The 27,862-nt window shown below is 37.2% G+C and overlaps 1 protein-coding gene across 9 annotated transcripts in view; it reads right to left on the bottom strand.

Annotated features, from left to right (window-relative positions):
• Positions 1-27,862, bottom strand: part of LOC100450705 (cytochrome b5 reductase 4) — a 128,913-nt gene that overhangs the window by 37,016 nt on the left and 64,035 nt on the right. For 4 of the 9 annotated variants that reach the window (XM_002817103.3, XM_054557815.2, XM_054557817.2 and 1 more), the window contains exons 9-14: positions 26,861-26,893; positions 24,757-24,879; positions 14,555-14,695; positions 12,913-13,065; positions 9,078-9,228; positions 8,674-8,760 (exon numbers count right to left, since the gene is read on the bottom strand). In XM_002817103.3, coding sequence (XP_002817149.3) covers positions 8,674-8,760; positions 9,078-9,228; positions 12,913-13,065; positions 14,555-14,695; positions 24,757-24,879; positions 26,861-26,893 — 688 coding nt within the window. Of the gene's footprint in view, positions 1-412; positions 496-1,563; positions 7,119-8,673; positions 8,761-9,077; positions 9,229-12,912; positions 13,066-14,554; positions 14,696-24,756; positions 24,880-26,860; positions 26,894-27,862 lie in introns of those variants that run through there. The other 5 variants (XM_054557818.2, XM_054557822.2, XM_054557819.2 and 2 more) reach the window with 3 other exon arrangements.

Below are 27,862 nucleotides of genomic sequence, written 5' to 3'. Positions count from 1 at the left end.
GAATAGTACTAGCAAACCTAATCAATAAGCCTTTAAGGCCAGGGTTCTCCTATTTTTACATAAAGCCTCAGAATATGGTAAAATTCCTGCTAAATCTTCCAAAGCCATATACACAGGCATGGTCATTTTGTTTTCTAGCCAAGGCTTGACCTGACCTCACTAAAGAAAAAAAAAAGAAACCAAAACACCAGGCGTCTATGGGGGTCATAAATTACACAATACTAGGAGTCAGTGCCTCAAGCAAGGACAGCAAAGTCTCCAGAAAGAGGTTAGGGAGCAGAGAGAAAGAGCACAGCCAAGCCAGCAAGGGAGAGCAAGAAGAGAAAGAGAACGAACAGTAGAGGGAGGATAAAGGCAGGCCAGAAGTTGGAACACTGTCACTTCTGTCAGCAAGCTGGAGAGTACCACTCACCTGGTGAGTGCTGTTAGAGCCAGGCATCCAGACATGAAAAAAAAAGGGCCTTTCCTCATCCTCAAAACTCCAGCCTATGCAATCTCACCAACCCAAATTATGTAGATCAAAAGGAAAGAAAAAACACAGTTGACTCTGTTAAAAGATACTTTATGTTCAGAGACTGTCAACATATTCCTTAACAATTAATTTATAAATCAAGTTGAAGTCAAAAGTACAATGTCTATTATTGAAAAAATAAAATTTTACAAAATTTCTTTTATAAGGTAACTATCTAAAAGAATACCTTAGCCAAAAAATCATCAGAAATACTTTTGTAAAAAACAATCTTAAGCCTACCTACGTCTGTTTACTTTTTAAAAAAATTATTATACTTTAAGTTCTGGGATACATGTGCAGAACGTGCAGGTTTGTTACATAGGTATACATGTGCATGGTGGTTTGCTGCACCCATCAACCTGTCATCTACATTAGGTATTTCTCCTAATTCTATCCCTTCCTTTGGCCCCCACTGTGACAGGCCCTGGTGTGTGATGTTCCCCTTCCTGTGCCCATATGTTCACATTGTTCAACTCCCACTTATAAGTAAGAACACACGGTGTTTGGTTTTCTGTTTCTGTGTTAGTTTGCTGAGAATGATGGTTTCCAGCTTCATCCATGTCCCTGCAAAGGACACGAGCTCATCCTTTTTTATGGCTGCATAGTATTCCATGGTGTAATGTACATTTTCTTTATCCAGTCTATCATTCATGGATATTTAGGTTGGTTCCAAGTCTTTGCTATTGTGAATAGTGCTGCAATAAACATACATGTGCATGAACCTTTACAGTAGAATGATTTATCATGCTTTGGGTATATAACCAGTAATGGCATTGCTGGGTCTAATGGTATTTCTGGTTCTAAATCCTTAAGAAATCACCATACTGTCTTCCACAATGGTTGAACTAATTTACACTCCCACCAACAGTGTAAAAGTGTTCCTATTTCTCCACACCCTCTCTAGCATGTTGTTTCCTGACTTTTTAAATGATCGCCATTCTAATGATGTGAGATGGTATCTCACTGCGGTTTTGACTTGCATTTCTCTAATGACCAGTATGTTTGTTGGCTGCATAAATGTCTTCTATTAAAAATGTCTTCTGTTCATATCCTTCACCCACACTTTCTGATGGGATTTTTTTTTTCTTGTAAATTTGTTTAAGCTCCTTGTAGATTCTGGATATTAGCCCTTTGTCAGATGGATAGATTGCAAACATTTTCTCCTATTCTGTAGGTTGCCTATTCACTCTGATGATAATTTATTTTGCTATGCAGAAGCTCTTAATTAGATCCCATTTGTCAATTTTGGCTTTTGTTGCAATTGCTTTTGGAGTTTTAGTCATGAAGTCTTTGCCCATGCTTGTGTCCTGAATGGTATTACCTAAGTTTTCTTCTAGGGTTTTTATGGTTTTAGATTTTACATTTAAATCTTTAATCCATCTTAACTTTTGTATAAGGTGTAAGGAAGGGTCCAGTTTCAGTTTTGTGCATATGGCTAGTCACTTTTCCCAACACCATTGATTAAATAGGGAATCCTTTCCCTATTGCTTGTTTTTGTTAGGTTTGTGGAAGATCAGATGGTTGTAAATGCGCGGCATTATTTCTGAGACCCCTATTCTGTTCCACTAGTCTATATATCTGTTTTGGTACCAGTACCATGCTGTTTTGGTTACTGTGGTCTTGCAGTATAGTTTGAAGTCAGGTAGCATGATGCCTCCAGCTTTGTTCCTTTTGCTTAGGATTGTCTTGGCTATACGAGCTCTTTTTTGGTTCCATATGAAATTTAAAATAGTTTTTTTCTAATTCTGTGAAGAAAGTCAATGGTAGCTTGATGGGGATGGCATTAAATCTATAAATTACTTTGGGCAGTATGGCCATTTTCATATTGATTCTTCCTACCCATCAGCATGGAATGTTTTTCCATTTGTTTGTGTCCTCTCTTATTTCCTTGAGTAGTGGTTTGTAGTTCTCCTTGAAGAGGTCCTTCACATCTCTTGTAAGTTGGATTCCTAGGTATTTTATTCTCTTTGTAGCATTTGTGAATGGGAGTTCACTCATGATTTGGCTCTCTATTATTGGTGTATAGGAATGCTTATGACTTTTGCACAATTGATTTTGTATCCTGAGACTTTGCTGAAGTTGCTTATCAGCTTAAAGAGTTTTTGGGCTCAGATGATGGCGTTTTTTAAATATACAATCATGTCATCTGGAAACAGAGATAATTTGACTTCCTGTTTTCCTATTTGAATACCCTTTCTTTCTTTCTCTTGCTTGACTGCCCTGGCCAGAACTTGCAATACTATGTTGAATAGGAGTGGTGAGAGGGGATATCCTTGTCTTGTGCCAGTTTTCAAAGGGAATGCTTCCAGCTTTTGCCCATTCAGCATGATATCAGATGTGGGTTTGTCATAAATAGCTCTTGTTATTTTGAGATATGTTCCATCAATACCTAGTTTGAGTGTTTTTAGCATGAAGAGGTGTTGAATTTTATTGAAGGCCTTTTCTGCATCTATTGAGATCATCATGTGGTTTTTGTCATTGGTTCTGTTTATGCGATGCATTATGTTTATTGATTCGTGTATGTTGAATCAGCCTTGCATCCCAGGGATAAAGCCGACTTGATTGTGGTGGAAAAGCTTTTTAATGTGCTGCTGGATTCAGTTTGCAAGTTTTTATTGAGGATTTTTGCATCGATGTTCATCAGGGATACTGGCCTGAAATTTTCTTTTTTTGTTGCGTCTCTGCCAGGTTTTGGTATCAGGATGATGCTGGCCTCATAAACTGAGTTAGGGAGGATTCCCTCTTTTTCTATTGTTTGCAATAGTTTCAGAAGGAATGGTACCAGCTCCTCTTTGTATCTCTGGCAGAATTCAGCTGTAAATCCGTCTGGTCCTGAGCTTTTTTTGTTTGGTAGGCTATTAATTACTACCTCAATTTCAGAACTTGTTACTGGTCTATTCAAGGATTTAGCTTCTTCCTGGTTTGGTCTTGGAAGGGGGTATGTGTCCAGGAATTTATCCATTTCTTCTAGATCTTCTACTCTATTTGTGTAGAGTTGTTTATAGTATTCTCTGATGGTAGTCTGTATTTCTGTGGGATCAGTGGTGATCTCCCCTTTATCATTTTTTATTGTATCTATTTGATTCTTCTCTCTTTTCTTCTTTATTAGTCGGGCTAGCAGTCTATCCATTCTGTTATTCTTTTCAAAATACCAGCTCCTGGATTCATTGATTTTTTGAAGGGTTTTTCAAGTCTCTATCTCCTTATGTTTTTCTCTGATCTTAGTTATTTCTTGTCTTCTGCTAGCTTTTGAATTTGTTTGCTGTTGCTTCTCTAGTTCTTCTCATTGTGATGTTAGGGTGTCTATTTTAGATCTTTCCTGCTTTCTCCTGTAGGCATTTTGTGATATAAATTTCCCTCTATACACTGCTTTAGCTGTGTCCCAGAGATTCTGGTACGTTGTGTCTTTGTTCTCATTGGTTTCAAAGAACTTATTTATTTCTGCCTTAATTTCGTTATTTACACAGTAGTCATTCAGGAGCAGGTTGTTTAGTTTCCATGTAGTTGTGCTGTTTTGAGTGAGTTTCTTAATCCTGAGTTCTAATTTGATTGCACTGTGGTCTGGGAGACTGTTACAATTTCTGTTCCTTTGCATTTGCTGAGGAGTGTTTTACTTCCAATTATGTGGTCGATTTTAGAATAAGTGCTATGTGGTGCTGTGAAGAATGTATATTCTGTTGATTTGGGGTGAAGAGTTCCATAGATGTCTATTAGGTCTGCTTGGTTCAGAGCTGAGTTCAAGTCCTGAATATCCTTATTAATTTTCTGTCTCGTTGATCTGTTTAATATTGACAGTAGGGTGTTAAAGTCTCCCACTATTATTGTGTGAAACTGTCTCTTTGTAGGTCTCTAAGAACTTGCTTTATGAATCTGGGTGCTCCTGTATTGGGTGCATATATATTTAGGACAGTTAGCTCTTCTCGTTAATCCCTTTAGCATTATGTAATGCCCTTGTCTTTTTTGATCTTTGTTGGTTTAAAGTCTATTTTATCAGAGACTAGGACTGCAACTCCTGCTTTTTTTTTTGCTTTCTATTGGCTTGGTAAATCTTCCTCCAACCCTTTATTTTGAGCCTATGTATGTCTTTGCACATGAGATGGGTCTCCTGAACACAGCACACTGATGGGTCTTGACTCTTTAACCAATTTGCCAAACTGTGCCTTTTAATTGGGGCATTTAGCCCATTTACATTTAAGGTTACTACAGTTATGTGTGAATTTGATCCTGTCATTATGATGCTAGCTGGTTATTTTGCCCATTAGTTGATGCATTTTCTTCATAGTTTCAATGGTCTTTACATTCTGCTATGTTTCTGCAGTGGCTGGTACCAGTTTTTCTTTTTCATATTTAGCACTTCCTTCAGGAACTCTTGTAAGGCAGGCCTGGTGGTGACAAAATCCCTCAGCATTTGCTTGTCTTTAAAGGATTTTATTTCTCCTTTGCTTATGAAGCTTAATTTGGCTGGATATGAAATTCTGGGTTAAAAACTCTTTTCTTTAAGAATGTAGAATATTGGCCCCCACTCTCTTCTGGTTTGTAGGGTTTCTGCAGAGAGATCCCCTGTTAGACTGATGGGCTTCCCTTTGTGGGTAACCCGACCTTCCTCTCTGGCTGCCCTTAACATTTTTTTCCTTCATTTCAACCTTGGTGAATCTGACGATTATGTCTTGGGGTTGCTCTTCTCAAGAAGTATCTTTGTGATGTTCTCTGTATTTCCTGAAGTTGAATGTTGGCCTGTGTTGCTAGGTTGGGGAAGTTCTCTTGGATAGTATCCAGAAGTGTATTTTCCAACTTGGTTCCATTCTCCCTGTCACTTTCAGGTACACCAAATGTAGTCCCATATTTCTTGGAGGCTTTGTTCATTACTTTTCATTCTTTTTTCTCTGATCTTGTCTTCTCACTTTATTTCATTGAGTTGGTCTTCAATCTCTGATATCCTTTCTTCCACTTGATCGATTCAGCTATGGACACTTGTGTATGCTTCACGATGTTCTCGTGCTGTGTTTTTCAGTTCCATCATGTCATTTATGTTCTTCTCTAAACTGGTTATTCTAGTTAGATACTCCTCTAACCTTCTGTCAAGGTTCTTAGCTTCCTTGCATTGGGTTAGAACATGCTCCTTCAGGAGTTTGTTATTACCCACCTTCTGAAACCTACTTCTGTCAATTTGTCAAATTCATCATCCGTCCAGTTTTGTTCCCTTGCTAGTGAGGAGTTGTGATCCTTTGGAGAAGAAGAGGCATTCTGGTTTTTGGCATTTTCAGCCTTTTTGCATAGGTTTTTCCTCAACTTCGTGGATTTATCTACCTTTGGTCTTTGCTGTTGGTGACCTTTGGATGGAGTGTTTGCTTGGTCATCCTTTTTTTTTGATGTTGATGATATTGCTTTCTGTTTGTTAGTTTACCTTATAACAGTCAGGCCCCTCTGCTACAGGTCTGCTGGAGTTTGCTGGGGGTCCACTCTAGACCGTTTTCCTGGGTATCACCAGCAGAGGCTGCAGAACAGCAAAGATTGCTGCCTGTTCCTTCCTCTGGAAGCTTCATCCCAGAGAGCACCCACCAAATGCCAGCCAGAGCTCTCCTGTATGAGGTTTCTGTTGACCCCTGCTGGGGGGTGTCTCCCCATCAGGAGGCTCAGGGGTCAGGGACCCACTTGAAGAGGCAGTCTGTCACTTAGCAGAACTCAAGCACTGTGCTGGGAGATCCACTGCTCTCTTCAGAGCCAGCAGGCAGGAATATTTAAGTCTGCTGAAGCTGTGCCCACAGCTGTCCCTTCCCCCAGGTGCTCTGTCCCAGGGAGATGGGAATTTTATCTATAAGCCTCTGATTGGGGCTGCTGCCTTTCTTTCAGAGGTGCCCTGCAGAGAGGGGGAATCTAGAGAGGCAGTCTGGCTATCATGGCTTTTTGGTGCTGTGGTGGGCTCCGCCTAGTCTGAACTTCCCAGTGGCTTTTTTTACACTGTGAGTGGAAAACCACCTACTCAAGCCTCAGTAATGGTGGACGCCCCTCCCCTCACCAGGCTTGAGTGTCCCCCATCAACTTCAAACTGCTGTGCTTGCAGTGAGAATTTCAAGCCAGTGGATCTTAGCTTGCTGGGCTCTGTTGGGGTAGGATCCACTGAGCAAGACCACTTGGCTCCCCGGCTTCAGCCCCCTTTCCAGGGGAGTGAATGGTTCTGTCTCTCTGGTGTTCCAGGCGCCACTGGGGCACCAAAAAAAACTCCTGCAGCTAGCTTGGTGTCTGCCCAAATGGCCGCCCAAGTTTGTGCTTGAAACCCAAGGCCCTGGTGGTGTAGGCACCCAAGGGAATCTCCTGGTCTGCCGGTTGTGAAGACTGTGGAAAAAGTGTAGTATCTGGGCTGGATAGCACAGTCACTCATGGCACAGTCCCTCATGGCTTCCCTTGGCTAGTGCCAACCACTTGAGCATGCCGGGTGAGACAACACCCCACCATGCTTCTGCCCACCCTCCATGGGCTGCACCCACTGTATAACCAGTCCCAACGAGATGAACCAGGTATCTCAGTTGGAAATGCAGAAATCACCCGCCTTCTGTGTTGGTCTTGCTGGGAGCTGCAGACCGGAGCTGTTCCTAGTCGGCCATCTTGCCTGGGAATCGACCAGTTTAAATTCTTTTAAACATTTACTTACAAAAACAGAAGCTCTAACAGTGAAGACAGAAAACAAACATGTATATAGGGGTCCTCTATAACCACAATTCAAATGTCTGAGGGAGGGCTTCACAGGTTCCAAAGCATTTACATTATCTTCTCCAAAGCCCACAATACTTTATGAAGTAGAAAAGACAGCATTATTTTCTTTTGAAGATAAAGAGGCCCCTAGAGGTAAATAGGTGAGGAGTAGAATGGCAACTGGAATTTAGGTCTTTAGGCTTCTTGATAAACGCTTCCAATTTTCCACTTTGAAAATGTGTTAAAAAATACTTGAAAAGCTAAGAACTTGAACTTCTTTAAATAATTCTCTAAAATGCCACACAACTACTTATAATAAATATTCTTAGGTTTATGTTTTTAGTATGTAAAGAATAGTAAATACTTCAAGGATACATAAGTTCAGGTGTCATCCTTAATTTTGAAAGTCATTTATTAAAAGACAAAGTGGAGGATGATGGGAGATAGCAGGGAGGGAAAAATGGGAAAAGACCACAGCATTTTCTTATTATGGATATTCAGAAAATATTCAGAAGAACCTCGAGCCCCTGGACAGCTAACAAAGTTCTAAGGTCTTTACTCTTTTAAAAGGCCTAGAATTTTTGTATACCATCCTATCATATACATATGTATTTACTTCAGATCTTCTGTGTAATTTATAAAGCCCTAAAATTCTTAGAAATAGCTTTTAACGATTACAGAAATGCTTTAGAAAGTATGATAGCTTATTCAATTCACTTTTTGTGAAAAGATTGTTCTGAACTTCCTACTGCTTTCAAATCTTTTTAGGGGAAATGGAGCATATATTCATTTAAATAATCTTCTTATTTTAGTTTACTGGGCTGAGCTCTTTAATCAATAAAATAAGTTTTTACTTTTGTTATCCTTTCTGTCCCATTCCACTACTGCGTTCAGCTTGACTAGAACTTTTTTCTATTGTCTGTACCAGCACTTCCCAAAGTGTGTACCAAGGATCACTAGTGATAGAACGAAGAAGTGTTAATGCAAACAAACAAAAATAAAGGGAATTTTGCTAAGCAATGCGTAAAAAATTCCTCTCTTAGAAAGTCACAAAGGATACTAACATGTAAAAGGCTTTAGAAATCCCATATCATGTTTAATTTTGCTTAACACATTCTCACCAAATTCTTATTTTATCAGCCCCAGTATAACAAGAAAAATCTTGCATCACCAAACTGGCTACACTGGAACATTTTCAGTGAAACCCAACTCAGTATAAATCATATAACATGATCATAAAGCCCAATATGCATCTTAGTGACACATATATAAGGTTGCCTAGATCTTGCCAGACAGTGTTTCTTTGAGGGAAGGGGAACATTTAACATGATTTCTAGTTAGAGAATTATTGGTTTATTTTTTTTCTTTGAAGGAGCTTTCTGGCCAATCAAAGCTTCAACCAGAGAAGATAAGGCCTAGATTTACTACACAGGTATAAATAACTAAACGCAGAGCTAATATCAGTTTAATACCTTTTATCTTTAAATGCTAATTTCTCCAATTGGCTTCTCCAAATTATATCATCCTCTGTTTTATTGAAGAACATCAGCTTCACTTTCCTTAAAAGAAAAAAAAAAACTCAGAAATAACTAATTAATTACATTTAAAATATGCACAAATGGAGAGTCTAAAGTGAACCAGTATGAATGATTTAGTGCCCAGTAGGTAACTAAAAATCATCAAAAACTGAAATGAGATAAAAGAACCTAGTTAATAAAATAGCTAGGATTAGAGGAGGCAGAGTAAGAAATGATGAATGAGGAAATGGTAACATGTCTATTAAGGTTATTAAGGTCCAGTGAGTAATCAGTTTAGAATACCTTATACTAATATAACAGCCTCAAAAAGGATAGTAATTAGAGACAAAATTACATACCTGAGACTGGGTATATCAGTCAAAGCATAATTCAGTATTTTAACCATTGGTGTGAAGCCTGTTCCAGCTGCCAACAAAAAGAGTTCTTCTAATTCTTGGAACTTGGATATTTTAAAATTGCCCTCAGGACTGCTTACAGAAACAAAATCTCCTAAACAATGAAATATAAGCTAAATCAGAAAAAAAAAACAAAAACAAAACAAAAAACCCAGCAGGGAAACTAAGACGCCAAAACTAGGTGAATTTAAAACACTGAGGAATAACAGTATAAATACTTAACTTGCAGACTATTTATCAGTCTTTAAGATATGTAAGTAGTCTTAAGGATACTCATTAGGCCCCTAAGTATGTCTGAATTATATCATTACCATCAAATTAATAATGAGGTTTTATGATATAATTTCCCACCATTTTGCCAAACCATCTGAAGTCTGAAATTTACAAACTACTGCAAAGTACTTATCCACAAATCATCAATAAAGGATTGATTGCTAAACTAAATTCTAAGTACTTCAAAAGCAGAGTCCATATATATCTGTCTTACATGGTACAGAGTAAAGAACAGATATTCACTATTTACATATTGATTATTAACCACAGTAACAGGATTAGTAGGAGAGAAAATTGAAATAGAAATGCATTCTAAAATCTTATGTTGATAAACACACCAACTTCTCTTCTACCAAATTTTTGAAAAGACCTATTAAGAAGGGCTATTCTGAGTTTAATTCCCATAAAAACAAAGCAAGATCAGAAATGCAGTCAACTATACTTGGAGTATGCCACTTACCAATCTAGAATCAACACAGTTGAGAAATCAGTGCCCATTTTTTACAGCCCAGTTGACATAATCACCATGTACCATTCATATGAGAAAATTACCTTTAGGACTAGATTCAGAAACTTGAAATGTAATCTTAAAAAGGAAAAATAAAGTTGCTACAATTTTTAAATAATTTAAAATACTCCATTTTAAAATGCTTGGATGTTCACAATTTTTCCTTTGTTTTCCATTGCAGGATATTAAGAATCTTGCAGTAGTTGATGAAGTAAGTATTTGAAAATAGGGCTGGGCGTGGTGGCTCACACCTGTAATCCCAGCACTTTGGGAGGCCAAGGCAGGTGGATCACCTGAGGTCGGGAGTTCAAGACCAGCCTGACCAACATGGAGAAACCCCGTCTCTACTAAAAACACAAAAAAATAGCCAGGCATGCTGGCACATGCCTGTAATCCCATCTACTTGGGAGGCTGAGGCAGGAGAATCGCTTGAACCCAGGAGGCGGAGGTTGCGGTGAACCGAGATTGTGATGCCGTTGCACTCCAGCCTGGGCAACAAGAGCAAAACTCCATCTCAAAATAATAATAATAATAATAATAGAAGCTCCTCGTTATAGTTTGAAAAAGACCGTAAGATTAGAGTGTCTTTAGGAAAGCCAGATAGTTGTTTACTAAAGAAGCCTCAGAGGATAGTATTAACTTGGTAACTTTTACCCACAGCCCAGTCTTTCCAATGTTAACAAAATTGATTAGCCTCACAAAGGATAACTGATGCTAATCAAATTCAGAAGAGATTAAAGCACACATGCTAGAATGGCAATTGATTTACAGTTGGGGTTACATGTATCTAGTGACCTGAACATTACATGTCCCACTGGGGATATCTTGTTTCCAGTATCAGAACACATGGAAAGCCAAATTAATCATGTAAAATCATGTTGCTTAGTGAACATGGGATTGAAACAAAGAGACGGATAATTGTATGGGTTCATTCATTTAGTGTACAACTCTCTAAGTGACACAAATATTTGTGCCATGTCGAGCCTCCCTAAATGAAGTTGAAATAATACTTCATCTTGTTCTTTGGGCTTTCCCTTTCCATGCTCTAGGACAACTCTCCACCCTGCCATGTTCACAAAAATCTCCGTAAATAGGCTATAATACCATTCCTTAAGTTTCCACTTACTGTATTACAATCATGTGTCAGTCCTTCTTTCACAAGGTGACAGTCACCTTCACTAGATCTGTAGGTACTCCAAAAGACTTCAGGTTCAAATTCATATACAATATTTTGGTTTACGTAACCAAGGATGACTAATCATATCTATTATGTGAAGTAGATATAATTAGCAGAATCATATCTACTACATTTCAGAAAGTAATGTAATTTTGTTTATTTCCAAATTTTAGTAATCCACTTCACTGGTATCCCAATGTATTGCTAATGCTGCCTTGGAAAGAGGAACACTTTTGCCGTTAGGTAAAAAGCAGTGAAAAGAAAATACAGAAAAAGGAGGAGACACCAAAAGGGAGCAGAAGCAAGAAGAGAAGTTTTTAAATCTTAATAGATCTCATTATAGTTCTTTATTCATTCTTTCAAAGTACCTTTACTAGCTGGGCACAGTGGCTCACACCTGTGATCCCAGCACTTTGGGAGGCCGAGGTGGGCCAATCACCTAAGGTTAGGAGTTCGAGACCAGCCTGGCCAACATAGTGAAACCTCATCTCTACTAAAAATACAAATATTAGCCAGCATGGTGGTGTGTGCCTGTAATCCCAGCTACTTGGGAGGCTGAGGCAGAAGAATCACTTGAACCCAGGGGGCAGAGGTTGCAGTGAGCTGACATCGAGCCACTGCACTCCAGCCTGGGCAGCACACCATCTCAAAAATAAAACAAACAAACAAAAAAACAAAGCACATTTACTGACAGCCTATTACATACCAACTGCCATGCCAGGTGGTGGAAATACAAAGATAAGTAAGACAATTTCTGCTCTTAAACTCAAAGTCTTGTAATGAAGAAATATATTTATTCTTATAATAGAGCTATGAACAAACTGTTAGTTATTGAGGCTTTCAGGGGAAGAGGAGGGCTCCATAAAGTGATATTCTGTTTGGGTCTTTTTATTTATTTTTATTTATTATTATTTTTTTGAGACAGAGTCTCACTCTGTTGCCCAGGCTGCAGTACAGTGGCATGATCTCGGCTCACTGCAACCTCTGCCTCCCGGGTTTAAGCGATTCTCCTGCCTCAGCCTCCCAAGTAGCTGAGATTACAGGCGCCCACCATCATACCCGGCTAATTTTTGTATTTTTAGTAGAAACGGAGTTTCCCCACGTTGGCCAGGCTGGTCTCAAACTCTCAAACTCAAGTGATCTGCCCGCCTCAGCCTCCCAAAGTGCTGGGATTACAGGCGTGAGCCACTGCACTCAGCCCATGTTTGGGTCTTTTTAAAAAAGCACTTGACAGGTAAAGAAAAGGTTGATGGGCATCTTGGGTGTGGCAACTGCATGTACCTGTGAATGAGGATGACAAATCTGTGGAACTCTGAGTAGCACAAGTATTTTTGTATAGCAAGAGTTCATGAAGCTGGAGAGATTATCAAAGTCTCTGTAGGTCATGCAGTACAGATAATGGGGACCCATCAGAGGTTTCAAAGCTGCAAAACAGCTAGGGTCAATTGTGAGAAAACAGAAGCCAACGAGGATATGATGAAGGCTTACTATAAGACAGTGGCAGAAGAGGTAGCTGAAAAAGTCACTGAGATGTAAACTCAACAGAACTTAGCAGCTGACTGGACTGGGAGAGAGAAAGTGGGACGAATCAAGGCCGACTCGAGTTTCCAGATTGGATCAAGGATGAACAGTGATGCTGCAAATAATAAAAATAAGGAATATGGAGTATGGCCATGCTGGGTAGGACAAGGAGAAGATAACTTTGGTTGTAGACACGTTGAGTTAAAGATATCTGATAGACTCCTACATGGAGATAACTAGAGGGCAATCTGATCCAATCTAGAGCACAAGTGAGGTTAAAAAAATGTAAAAATACTAACCAATCTGAAGACGATCAAGCTCTGATGTGAAGAGTCCAGTGGGATAGATTTTTATCAAAAAGTAGATGTATTTATTGTTGGGAAGAACTGGTTCCTTGAACTCTGCGAGTAAGGAACCAGATACAGGTGTATATGGCTTTACTATTTCTGTACCTAGAAAAAAAAATCACAGCAAAATAATTAAATTCTAAAAATCCAAAAATCTCAATGAAGATGAAACATCCAAATTTTGACACTATCAGTATATATTTAAAACTATATACCTAATGGGTATATAATTCTAATGATTTTTCCATATGTATATAGCATATATACCCCAAGCCTATGTGTGCCGAAACAGTTTTCAGAAATCAATACTGTACCCATAAAAGAAACAATCTGTTTTTATGATGTATAGTCTAATTTAATAGAAATATATGGTAATAATTTTAGACAACCATCTATTCCATCAGCAAATAAACTTTGTAATGGGCCACAACAAAAACGGCATCAAAAGTTTACCATGGAGATGTAAAAAAAAAGTATTTACCTAATAATTTTAATTATACACCAAATTTTTAAAAATGGTTACTGATGACCAATGGGATCATTTAGGGGAGAAAAAGGAAGAAATTTCACTTTTTACTTTATGTACTTTAAATTGTTTTAATATTTTAACATATTACATATTACTTTGGTAACTGAATAAAAAGAATGTTAATCCAGCTACTTCTAAGAATATATTATTTTCTTAAAGAGTAAAATAAATAAGAACTCATTTTATTTTAGGTAGCCAAATTCCAAAGAGAAGAATCATCACATGTTTGAAAGACCAAAAATTTTATGCATGGCTCCTTAATGTATGCAAAATACATATATAAATTAAAATGCATTGGCAATAACTGGAGAAGATACCAGCTCTTGAATTAGGTAACAGGCATTAGTGATGAAAAAGAGAAAACCGGCCATTAGTGATGAAAAACAGAAAACCTTAACAGTGCCTCATCATAATATACCATATCTTCTGAGACCTAGTTGGTAACATTTTAGATGATTGCCGGAAACACTACAGCTGACAGGAGAATTTTACTGTTTGCAGCTTCAAAAGGCCAAGAAAATGTTGGACGTCAATAAGAAGGGTATTCAAAACAAGTGAGGTAAATTTAGGATGAAAATGAAAGAAAAAAGAATTCATATTTATACATTTATAGAGCTTCTTATACTGGTAGCACATATAATAAAATCATTTCCAATCATTCACTCATTTTAAATTTTATAGATTCAACTTCATAAATGATACAACCCTAAGTAGCTACTAAGAGACACCAGTATGAGCTTCTAGTAGTTGTCTTCATGGAGGACTATTTGTGCAGTCTCTCATCTCTTCCCTTTAGGGTTTTGTTAGTAATAAATTACAATGCTGGTGGAATCATCTATCTAAACTACTGGCAATATCTTTGTTCCATATGATAATGTGGTACAGCTATAGTTCTAACATGTAGGACACATTGCAGTCACAAACCTGGATTCTGACTATCACTAAATCTAGCTGCCTGGAAATATTTATTAATAACTTAAATGGTTGTTTTCTAGAGAGAGTAGTACTGATTTTGAACTGCTTATAAAAGAAGAAAATGTGTCCCAAAGCCTCTATTCACCTTACCTGTAACAGACAGCTTGAGGTAAACATGTTGCCCAATGGGCACTTGAAGATGAGTGCTTGGTGGCAGCATCAAACAGAAAAGCCTCGTATCATGAGTAACATCTTCCTTGGAAATTAACTGGCACTTTCTGTAGTACAAACCTAAAAAGTGATTCATTTTCTCTTATTGATACATAAATTAATAAAAAGTAATACTAAGCCACTAAGAGAAAGCACATACTCAGCTTGTTTTCTAGAAAGCTTCAATTTCACTAAAATGCCTATACATTTAAAAAAATTAATCAATATTTTAAGGTTAATTTTTCCATTTTATTTCCTGAGATATGTGTTGACGAAGACCTGTAAGTACTTCTATAACTTGAAAAATGAATTTAATGAGTGTTATTTCCTCATATCTGTTATTATAGCATGTTAAACCATTATGTTCTAAAAAATAATTTTATTTGATAATGAAGAAATTTACATTCTAAAGTCTTTTTTTTTTTTTTTTAAAGAGATGGGGTTTCACTATGTTGCCCAGGCTGGTGTCGAACTCCTGGACTCAAGCAACCCATCCACCTTGGCTTCCCAAAGTGTTGAGATTACAGGCATGAGCCACCGTACATTCTAAAATCTTTTCTTACACAATGGAAAAGTCCTGAAACTCAAGCCTTTAAGGCTTAACAACAGTAGCACTATTAAGCAATTTTAGAATATCTCTTTGACAAAGGCAAGAAAGATATACATTCTTGTGTCTCTATGTTTGTGTGTATGTATTTTACATACATGATTAGAGAACATTTTAACTGTCAAAAATGATTAAAACAAAAACATTTATGCTTAAAGGTGTAGGTTTTGGTACCTGGAAAATTAATTCAAGTGAAAAGCTGAAGATGGTAGGAGTAGGATTATAGTACTAATACACAAATAGATAAAAGGAATCAAATATTTTTATAAATACTAGAGAAATTTGAAATATCCCAAACTCAGAAAATATTATTTGTATACAGAGCATATGATACCATTTGGATTAGAAGAATTTATTACAGAAGTTCTGAAAGAATTAAGATTTTCACTTGTAAATTATCTTTGAACATAAAACAGCATATCAGAATAACGTGAAGATATTAACTTTTTATTTCCTCTCTCATAAAATAGTATTTACAGAGATGTAAATGAATAAACCCGGATAATATATTTCCTACTCTATTCTCTTTTTTTAACCTAAAAATATTCAAGTAGGTGCAGAAATATTTTCTCCAGATCTTAGAAAGTGAAGGGCCAACAGCTAATAATCCAACTCAAAAAAAAAAAAAAAAAAAAAATAATCAATGCTTAGTAGAAAACTGAAATTCACCTATAATCCTAAGAAATCATTTTAGCCACAAGTGAATCCAACTTCCCTTCTCCCTTTTGCTCCCGACAGATCAGTCACTCAATTTTCCACCTGCTATCATGGTAGCAGTAAGTATATAAGCTTAGACTATATTGCTTTATGCAAAGACCTTGGAGTATCACTAGAGGTCACCTCACTCTAGTGCCAGGGAACAGGCTTGTACCAGATTACGGCTAAGAACCCACCCTAAAGTTATCCCGGAAGGCCTAATAAGCACTGGACTAACCAAAGGGTCAAAGGACATAGGCCCATGCACAAGGAGAAATGAAGGTGCAAATGATCTCTTTATTTCTTTCTCCAGACCCTTTCTGGAACCCACAGTAAGAATACAACTAGAGACCCACATACTATAAATGTATAAATATTTAACAGTTATAAATCAGACAAATAACTGTCAAAGTATGTTCTATGCTATATCTTGAAATATGTACCTTCACAAGGTCCTAGAAGGCTAGGTTCAAATTCGGGATTCTTAAATTCCTCAGAGTATCAGTGAGATGGCAGAGGAATGAGACCTGTACTCCCACTGCCTGTCCCCCTTGTCTTCTCATCCTTGGCTCTGTCTGATAATGAGTAAGGTCTTAAATGGGTGTGGATACATTAACACACAGGCTCAAGCTCATGCACTAGGCTTTTCACATAAACAGCCCTGGCTACTCCTTGGATAGAAGTAGATTTGGGGTCATTTGGGCAGGGAATTCCATGGTTCTAGATACATAGAGGGTGAAGTTGAAAGAAAGAGGATGAGCTCCAGGTGGATACTTCGTGGCCTTGCAATACTCCTCACCTTGTGGGAGGGGTGTGGCTGGACACAGTCATGTGAGGCTCTCCAAGTGTGGAACCCAGGGCAGGTGCCCCTCTTGCACAGGTCTAAGGACCGCAGTGTGGCTTTCTTCTAATAAAATCTAGTGCATATCATCTTGATAACTTTACAGCTGTATGAAAATGCTGACCTTCTGGATTGACAATTTCCACTCTAGCATTTGCTAGAAAAGTTTGCTATAGTAACTATGTAACTCTCCAATGATATTTAAAACACAAGGAAATCCTGGGTTACAGTGATTTACTGACTTTCCTTGTTGGAGAGTTGATACAGCATTCTTGTTATTTAACACTACTGAGATAATTTCAATGTTCTACCCATAGTAGCCTGACTATAATTTCAAAAGAACATCCTAACTATAGGTTCCAAGGATTTTAAGAAAGATTTAAGAAAGTTTTCATCTTTCAATTGCATCAAGGAGAAAGATAGCACAAACAGATGGGAACTGCAGTACATAAGATAAGAAAAAAGAAGTATACCATCATTCTCAGCAAACTATCACAACGACAAAAAACCAAACACCGCATGTTCTCACTCATAGGTGGGAACTGAACAATGAGAACACCTGGACACAGGAAGGGGAACATCACACACCAGGGCCTGTTGTGGGGTGAGGGGATGAGGGAGGGATAGCATTAGGAGATATACCTAATGTAAATGACGAGTTAATGGGTACAGCACACCAACATGGCACATGTATACATATGTAACAAACCTGCACGTTGTGCACATGTGCCCTAGAACTTAAAGTATAATAAAAAATATATATATATATAAACAAAAAAGAAGTATAAAGCAGATGGCACTGACTACTTCAGTCTGCACAATGCCATTATTTAACTGTCCACTTTTTGGCTTTCTAACCACAGGTAATTATACTAAAAAATGAGAAACTGAAAATAAAGACAGTAAAACAAAAACATAAGACAGAAACATTACTGCCCCAAATACCTAACTTATTTGAATTAAATACATACAATTAATATTGAGATACTCAGGGTAAGGCTGAAATACTGAGGATAATAAAACTATTTGGGCATACTTTTTTCTTAATGTTAAAAAGAAACTGTATTTTCTCTTTTAAAAAATAGAATTTCACAAGGCTAAAACAGAAAACACAGGTGAAGTCTTCAATGGGAGATAGAAGAGAAAGAGAAGACTGCACTAGGAGTCCACACTGCCTTCATCTGGCTTCTCCTTCTTGCACTTTTGAAGCACTTAGTTACTCTTATTTTCCCTGCTGGAAACAGAAGCTTATAGAAGTTAAAAAGCTTGTCCAACATCTCAGGGCAGCTAGAAAAGATGTGGGATGGAATAAGAAGCTATTAGGGTTTCTTGTCCCAACTCAGTAGGCCTTGTTTTAAAAGTTTGAGAACATGATTAGTAATTATTAGTAGCCAATCACTATAGCCAAGTTGTGGATGCAATGGAAAAGCTCTCGAAGGAAATTAAAAGTCCTACTTCAGTGAGCACATGAATGATCTGATAAGAAAGCGAAATAGGCTTATTGCTGATATGCAGAAAGTCTGAGTGGTCTGGATAGATGAAACCAGCCAGAATACTCTCTTAAGCCAAAAACCTGATCCAGAGCAAGGTCCTGCCTCTTTTCAATTCTAGGAGGGCTGAGAGACGTGAGGAAGCTACAGAAGAAAAGTTGGAAGCTAGAAGTTGGTTTAAGAGGTTTAAGGAAAGAAGCCATCTTCATGACAGATATTTCCACCAGTTCTTGGGTGACTAGGTGCATTGTCAATGAATGATAACAATTTGAAAGGAATCTTTTTTTTTTTTTTTTCCACATAGTAAGTCTCAACAGCGGGCTTCAAATATAGAAGTTTCACCATTCTAGATGCCATTAAGAACATTTGAGATTTATGGGAGGCAGTCAAAATAGCAACATTAATAGGAATTTGGAAGGTGATTCCAATTCTCACGGATGGCTTTGAAGGGTTCAAGACTTCAGTGGAGGAAGTAACTGCAGATGTGGTGGAAATACAGCAAGAGAACTAGAATTAGAAGTGGAGCCTGGAGATGTGACTGAATTGCTGCAATCTCATGATAAAACTTGGAACAGATGAGCAGTTGCTTCTTAGGGATGAGGAAAAAATGTGGGTTCTTGAGACGGAATCTACTCCTGGTGAAGATGCTGTGAAATGTTGTTGAAATGACGACAGAGAATTTAGAATGATATATAAACTTAATTGATAAAACAGCAACAGAGTTTGAGAGGACTGACTCCAATTTTGAAAGCAGTTCTACTGTGAATAAAATGCTATCAGATAAATCTTTTGTGAAAGAAAGGGTCAATCGATGTGGGCAAACTTCATTTTTTCTTAAGAAATTGCCACAGCTACTCCAACCTTTAGCAACCACCACCCTAATCTGTCACCAATCATCAGCATCGAGGCAAGACTCTCCACCAACAAAAAGATTATGATTCACTGAAGACTCAGATGATTGTTAGCATTTTTTAGTAATATATTGTTTTTTTAATTAAAATGTATAAGTTGTTTTTAAGACATAATGCTATTGCATACTTAACAGACTAAAGTATAATGTAAATATAAGTTTTACATGCACTGGGAAACCAAAAAAATTGTGTGACTTGCTTTATTGTGATACTCTATTGGGATGGTCTGGAACCCAACCCACAACATCTCCAACATATGCCTGTAAGTGGCTGTTCACATATCAAAATTGTGAGACAATTTTTTTTTTAAATCTTGTTTCCTAAGACTAATTGACTGGGTTATTTGTTGGCATATCTTTAAAATTACCTTTGTTTGGTGATCCAAGACTCCATATTAAAGACAATATCAATTAAGATAAAATGCTAATGTTACCTTGGGTATAGAAATAGCAATTCAATTATCTATTGATTTCTGACCCCTAATAGAGAAGTTTCTCAGCCATCTCTTTCTCTATAGCTTTCTCTCCCCCTGCCTCTTTCTCCCACACACCCCCCCAGAGCTACTCACTCATAATCTTCATTTCCGGGAAGAAAAAAATTAATTGGAAGCATCACACTTATAAATTATATTGGTTCAATTCATACAATTTAAAATATTGACCTATTACATTTGGATGGAAGGTAAAAAATGAAAGTTTCTCTTCTCTGACTGATGTTCTTTCTGATATATGAATCCTTCATGTAAGTATATTCTAGATTTGACATGCGAAAACATTATATTAAAAGTTTTTCAACTTATACGCTTGTTTTCAAACAAGTTCTTTTAGCTAAGAAACTAGTAAGATGGAGCCAGCATACTATTATCATAAAGTCAATAATTACAGCAATACATATTGAAAATCTAGGAACCACATAATTGGCTGTAAATCTTTAAGGCTACTCAAAGCAAGTTAATTATAAAACTTTGCTGATGTAAGCATTCGGCTTTGCTAGTGAATAAAATAACCCACAGTTTTTGCCATGAGTTAAGGAGGAGAAAAGAGAAAGATGAAATTATCTTTGCTAATGCAGTGAAATAAACAAAAATATCTCCTAAACTCCAAGTCATTTTCCAAAGTGGAAAACCTTCACTGAAAAACACATTATAGCTCCCATTTCAACCAAGAAAGCTAAACCTTTCTTTTTTTATGGTGTTTCAGGATTCAAGGAAAAATTTATAGCAGAAATAAAAGAATTCATGGAAATCCTCAAGAAATTACAGAGAATATCTGAATGATGTCGTTCTAACTAGTATTTCCAAATGGAGGTCAGCCCAGGTTCTCAGTATCATTTATTTCTTGGACTTGGCTTTTACCTAGTTTGCTATGATTTTTTAGTCACTAGGTAAGTCAGATAATTTCAGGGAAAGAGACTTCACTCTAAAAATACCTTTTCATTTCCATTGTCCCTTTTCTATTCTTTTCTGATCTGCTATATCACACTATCATTTCTCTATGTCCTCTCTCCTTACCTAATACCAAAAAATTCAGACTTCTTGCTCTGGTAAAATTAACCCATTTGAACTTTCCTATATATGCCACTTAAATTTTTCTCTCTCTACACCCAGCAAAATGCCTGGCACAATATGCAACCAGTAATGATCTGTAGCTCTACCTGGAAAGTCCCATATAGTTTTTGTTTTGTTTTTTTCTGAAAGCCATGGACCTCACTTTGAAAATACTGCTTCAAGTTCACTTCCTTGAGGCAGTCATTCAAGACCAAATTATCTGTGTCTATTCACTTTGGGCTACCACAAAACATGTTTAGTTTGTACTGTATAACTTGTCCTTGTCGGCCTGTTTCCTTATAAAAGTATTCTTCAATTTTATGTTTGCTTATTTTCTATCTTCCACCTGGGAAACTAAATTTCCCATACTCTGTTTCATTCCAGTGCCTAAAACAGTCTCCTACACACAAGGTGTACTCAAAATAAGGCTGCCTCATACTTTTCTGAAAATTATCTACAAATATATTTTCATAATTGTGAATTAAAAAGAAATACTTACTGGTCTGCGTCCCTGGTTCCCGACACAGAACTCCTAAAATCCTTGTAAACAGAGACACTAAAAGAATCTTCTATTCTAATATTTGGTCTTTAACCCTGGTTCCTGACATTGAGCTCCTAAAACTTTTTGTAATTTCCTAAGTACTACAAGTGTCTTAAACAGAATTCCTAAATCCCTGAAATTTCCTGGGTGATAGGAGCATCTTTTGTTCTAATGGGGAGACTCCTGGTGGGCTCCTGGATAGCCTCAAGATGGGACCTGTCTTTCTGGGAAATCAACCATGTGATTAAAGGATTGGAACTAGCAGCCCCCTTCCTAGACCTCTGAGGACAGGACAGGCTGAAAGTTGAGCTGCTCACCAATGGTCAATGACATAATCAATCACACCTACGTAATAAAGCCCCCATAAAAACCCAAAACGACATGGTTTGAAGAGCTTGTGGAAAGCTGAACACATGAAAATGTTTGGAGGGTGATGCAATCACTGAGGTCATGGAAGCTCTGTGCCCCTTTTCACATATTTTCCCTATGCATTTCTTCCATCCAGCTATTTATCTGTATCCTTTGTAATATCCTTTATAGCAAAATGATAAACTTAAATGTTTCCCTGAGTTTTGTGAGCCATCCTAGCAAATTTTTGAACCCAAGAAGGAGGTTGTGATAACACTGATTTATAGGTGGCTGCTCAGAAGCATAGATCACAACCTGGAATTTGCAACTGGCATGTGAAGTAGGGGGCAGTCTTGCGGGACTAAGCCCTTAACCTGCGGGGTCTGCCCTAAACTTCAGGATGTATCAGACTTGAGTTAAATTGTAGGACAGACAGTTTGCTGTAGAATTGGTTGTTGGTGAGAAGAAATCTCACATTTTAGTGTTCTGAGTGGAGCGGTAAGTCTAGGAAAAAGTTTGTTTTTTCCTATCTCATGCAATAAATTATATATGATAATTTTATATATTTAAAGAAGATAAACTGAATACATGCAGTTAGTTCCTTCTGAATCCCCTAAAATAACAACAAAGAGGGTTTTTGTATGTGTGTTTGATTTTTAAGGCATAAGCCCACACAGACAGAAAGAATGGAAATCAGAGACAAAAGCAACAAACTTTAGGAGCTGACAAGGCAGAGAGAAGACTGGTAAATGACTCAACAGACCCAAGACAGATGAATGCTAAGCCAGAAATGTAGAAAGTCAAGAATCAACACGCTTGTAATACAAAATTCCTTTAAGGCTCAGAAACTGGCAGGACCAAATACCTCTGGCATCAGAGTCAAGGTAGAATTAAAATTACTTTCTCAATACAAGTTCATTTAAGAAGCTTGGATAGGTCTTCCCATCCCCTTGAAGTCCTCCCCTACTTAGCACAGCCACATGACTGACACTTCCCCACATGAGCAAAATATAAGAAGTTTGCACTCTAGAGGGTAAACAAGGGGTCTTTGGATTGGGTCTATGCTATAGACTGAATTGTGTCCCCTCACCAAATACATATGTTGAAGTCATAACCCCAACACCTCAGAATGTGACGATATTTGGAAATGGGGTCTTCATTTAAAAGGTAACTAAGTTGGCTCTAATTCATTGTGACTGGTATTTTTATAAAGAGGACATTAGGACACAGACATGCAGAAGGAAGACCATCTAAAGAAACAGGAAAAAAGGAGGCCATCTACAAGCTAAGGGAAGAAGTCTCAGAAGAGACCAACTCTGCCAAAGACACTCAGTCTGTAGTAGTTTGTTACTGCAGTCCTAGCAAACTAATACAACGTTCTAAGAAAAAAAAAAAAAGAAAGAAAGAAAAAATTAAGTGACGCTTACAGATATACCAGAAGCTAGGCCCAGCCTTCTTCCCCACATGGCTTCTGAAATGCTGGGTACAAGGTAGGAGATTGTTCACTCTAGGGACTCTTGGCATTGGACTTTTCCCAAAGACATGTTCCAGCCATACAGTGAATATAACCGTTGACAAGCCACACCCACATGCACAGTTTCCAATTAGTTTTACAGTCCTACCCTGAAATATGAGCAGATAGTAAAAGATTAGGAAACATTCAAAGAAAGCATTTAATATTAAAGACACCATAACCAACGAAAAACAACAAACCTGAGGGACACAGAAGTTATACAGTGAGAAGAAAACATTATCAGTCATTCTTCAAAAGATAAGCTAATAAGAATAGGATGCTAAAACAAAGGAAAAGAAATCAAAGCAGTTATAGAAGTTAAAAGTATGAATAGAAATGAGTAACTCAATAGAAGAGCTAGAAGACACAGCTGAAGACAACTTGCAGAAAGTAGAACAAAAGGACAAAACTGAAAATAAGAGAAAAAAGATAAGATAATTAGAAGAATAGTTAAGGAAGTTCAATATGTAGAAAGTAAAACAGACCATGGGGAGAAGAAAAACCAATAATAGTTTCCAAGAACTGAAGATCATAAGTTTCCATATTGAAAAGATTAGCACAAAAAATGTATACCCAGCATGAAGGATGAAAAATCATCCATGTTCGGGCACATCATTGTGAAATTCCAAAACACTTAGAACAAGGAGCAAATACTACCAATTTCCAAAGAGAAAATATAGGATATGTTCATTTTGCAAAATATCATCAAGTAGAGCACTTCTAATATGCACCCTTTTCTATATATATGTTAAACTTAGATAAAAAGCTTTTTAAAAATGAAAAGAAATGAATGGTATCATCTTTTAGAAAAGATATGGTTTGGATCTGTGTCCCCATCCAAATCTTAGGTTGAATTGTAATCCCCAGTGTTGGAGGTAGGGCCTAGTTGGAGGTGACTGAAGCATGGGGGCGAATCCTTCATGAATGGTTTAGGACCACCCTCTTGGTGGTGTTCTCGTGACAGAGTTCACACAAGATCTGGTTGTTTAAAAGTGTGTAGCACCTCCCCCATCTCTCTCCTCCTCCTTCTCCAGCCATGTAAGATGTGCCTGTTTTCCATTCATCTTCTGCTATGATTGTAAGTTTCCTGAGTCCTCCGCAGAAACCAAGCAAATGCCAGGACCATGCTTCCTATACAGCCTGTGGAACTGTGAGCCAATTAACCTCTTTTCTTTATAAATTATCCAGTCTCAGGCATTTCTTTATAGCAATGTGAGAAGAGACTAATACAAAAAGTAAACTGAGAAACTAGTTTAATTAAGAAGAAAAATAGTAAACATGTCTTCCTCAATAGGAAAAATATCAAGCAGACATACAAAGCATAAACTTAAACTTGTTTTCATATCTTTCACAAAAGGGGACCCGAAAGAGAAAATGGTTGATCAACAGTCTAAGCACAAGTAGGCTTCTTCATTCAGGTATCATTACGTAATGACTTTGCTATGCCTAAACATTAGATAGTAGAGTCTGAAATTTAACTTCTATGGGGAAAAAAAGCAGGACAACACACATTGTCCCTTTCAAACTTCCTAGTGGTAGATACAAGGACCCTTCAGCTCATTTCAAAGCAGCCTTCCAAACTCTGGTACAACTGTACAACTAACAAGTTCATGAATGTGAAATTAACATAACAAAAGAATACAGCATACCTGTATCTTTCCTTGGAATAAGTGAATTATGATTCTTCAGGGGATGGCCAAGAAAGTCCCAAGAAGTATTCTCTTTTTTTTTTAGAACAATCTCTATTTTTCCCACACTCTCAACAACCCGCACTGAAAAGAAGATAAATTCCTTTTGTGTTCATCGATACTAAATACAAGATTTTATTTTAAAACCAGTATTTCTCAAATAGTACAAGTGTCCTTATCTAATATGAATGGTACTGATTATTAGTGGGATAAATAAGATTTTGTTTACATATTCAATCACAATCATAATTGTTTATCCTTATATGCTTTATTTTATTAATAGATTCAGATTAAGTTCTTTCAAACTAATTTATTAAGGGCCAAATTACTATGTGTTGCTGGCTTTCATGCAAGCTCAAATATAGCCATGGCAACTAACTGACATAAAGCTAAAAAAAAAAAAAAAGGTTGAGATGTACAAATTAGCATTGAATGCCCCCACAAAAGCAAATTTAATTCTTTTTTTTTTTTGAGACGGAGTCTTGCTCTGTCGCCCAGGCTGGAGGGCACTGGTGTAATCTTGGCTCACTGCAACCTCCACCTCCCGGGTTCACGCCATTCTCCTGCCTCAGCCTCCCGAGTAGCTGGGACTACAGGCACCCGCCACCATGCCCGGCTAATTTTTTTTTTATTTTTGGTAGAGACGGGGTTTCACTGTGTTAGCCAGGATGGTCTCGATCTCCTGACCTCATGATCTGCCCACCTCAGCCTCTAATTTGTTTCGTTAACATTCCTTAGAATCTGAAGGATTCTGATGACTAAATTCAGTAGACTAATACTGAGACTACTAAACACAAGAAGAGCCTCATGAGAATGAGTTCCTAGTCAACACAGTAAATTGATAAAGTGCATGTGAATCTTTGATAAAAGTATTTTAGATTACCTTTTTATTTATTGAATAATTAAAATGTCTACAATATATGGGTATAATAATAAAATATATGCTTTCATATGCTGATTTAAATTTTATGAATTGAACATGCTTTTAAAGATTTAAAGCATATTTAATTTTTCTTCAGAAACAATGTTCTGCTCTCCCCCACAGTGAACACAAAACCCAGTAACAATTTAACTTTTAAAGATAGATGAGTCAAATGAATTCAATTCAATGAGCACTGATTTGAAGCTTAACCAAAATAAAACCATGGTCTTTGTCTTTAAAGAGCCTGATTTATACAATTTACAGAGCCTATAACGATATATGGAAAAGAGGAAACATTGGACCAGTGTAAGGTACCATGACAGTACTTGAAAACAAGAAAATACCATTCTATGATGAGTCTTCTGTTATTAAATAGCTGTGTAAAACCTACGCTGCATGTTTATATGCAGCAATATTCATAATTTAGTATGCTCTCTCAACATTAAACATTTAAATATACAGATGAAAGAAAAATTTGTCTAATATATTTCCACAAGCTGCATGTCAGGAGTAGGGCAGATACGAGGAATGAAGAATAAAAAGGAGACAGATTTTTTTTTTTAAGGAGAAAAAAAAGAAAGGTTAAAGAGAGAAAAAAAAATAAGGGGGGCCAGTTGGGGCAACATGGTGAAACCCCATCTCTACAAAAAAAAAAATTAGCCAGGTGTGGTAGTGTGTGTACTGTGATCTCAACTACTCAGGAGGCTGAGACGGGAGGATCACTTGACCCTGGGAGGCAGAGGTTACAGTGAACCAAGATCACACTGCTGCAGTCCAACCCGGGTGACAGAGTGAGACCCCGTCTCACACACAAAAAAGGAATAAGAGGGAAGAAAAAATAGGAAAAAACCCGAAACCAGAGGGAGGGGTATATTTAAAAATTAATGTATTTGTTTGTATCTGTACAACAAACCCCCATGACACACATTTACCTATGTAACAAACTTGCACATCTTGCACATGTATCCCAGAACTTAAAAGTTTAAAAAAAAAAGAGAAAACATCACATCTTTGTTTTGCAACATGAAAATATAGACATGAAAAATAAAACAAATGCTAATTTTTCAATTTTTTCGTATCTCTCTCTCTGTAGGTATGTGTATATGTACGTACATACGTAACTTTTGGTTTTTGGTAGCTTACCAGAAAAATCTTCCTGAACCTCATGGCTTAGCCCTAGGACAGACAAATTTATTTAGTTAAAATAGAACTTCAATTCATATAGTTTTTGAACACCACATGTCATTTAAATGGCTCTTTATGTACTATTTCAAATCCCTCAAGACAAATAAAACGTGTTCTGAGAGACCAAAACAAAGAAATTTTACACAATCAAAATAAAGAATCAAATTATTTAAATATATATATTTTCAATTGTTTCATTTTTCTCCCTTTTAACTAAAGAGCAAATACTCAATTGCCCACAAGTGGGTAACCCACACAAGTCCAAGCATGGATGGTTCCAGACTGGGAATCCTACAAACCAAGAGAGGAGCAGGCTACGGAGAGGCAGCATCTGAAGCACGGAGAGGCAGCATCTGAAGCACGCAAGCCCCAGTGTGAGAGTGTGCGTATATGTATGTGAACAAAGGCCAGGTCTGGGTCTAGCTTACCATTTCTTATTGTTCTCCAAAGTTGACTATCCATTCAGTTATTGAAAAAAAAAATTTATTGAGCATCTATGTGTGACAGGTATTTTCTAGGTATTATGGACACAACAGTTAATAAGACAGAAAAATTTCTGCCCCTATGGAACTTATATTCCAGAAGGGGGAGATGCAAGAAATATGCTTACAAATGTCTGCTGTAAATTTCACTGTGTTCATATGGTTATCTGGAATTTACAATTTTGCATTATTTCAGTCATTCCAATGCAATATTTGCAACCAAGAGTTTCATATTTTTAACTGTGGAATTTTTAGTTTTTTAAAATATATATGCTATTGTAGGGTTCCCTGGTTTCTACCACTTTTTTCTCTGTCCTGATAAAAAAATACAAAGTTGGTCTTTAGCCACAAACGGACTGACAGCTGGAGGATACAATACAAATTTGTAGTCCAGGCTGCTTTGCTGCAGCCACTGACTTCCTATGGCAGAGCTGGCAAGGAACAGACCAGTGGAATGGGCCACCTAGCGAAGGACAGT

Source organism: Pongo abelii, chromosome 5, assembly GCF_028885655.2.
Source record: "Pongo abelii isolate AG06213 chromosome 5, NHGRI_mPonAbe1-v2.0_pri, whole genome shotgun sequence".
Taxonomy (NCBI): domain Eukaryota; kingdom Metazoa; phylum Chordata; class Mammalia; order Primates; family Hominidae; genus Pongo; species Pongo abelii.
This window is presented reverse-complemented; position numbering and strand designations above follow the sequence as displayed.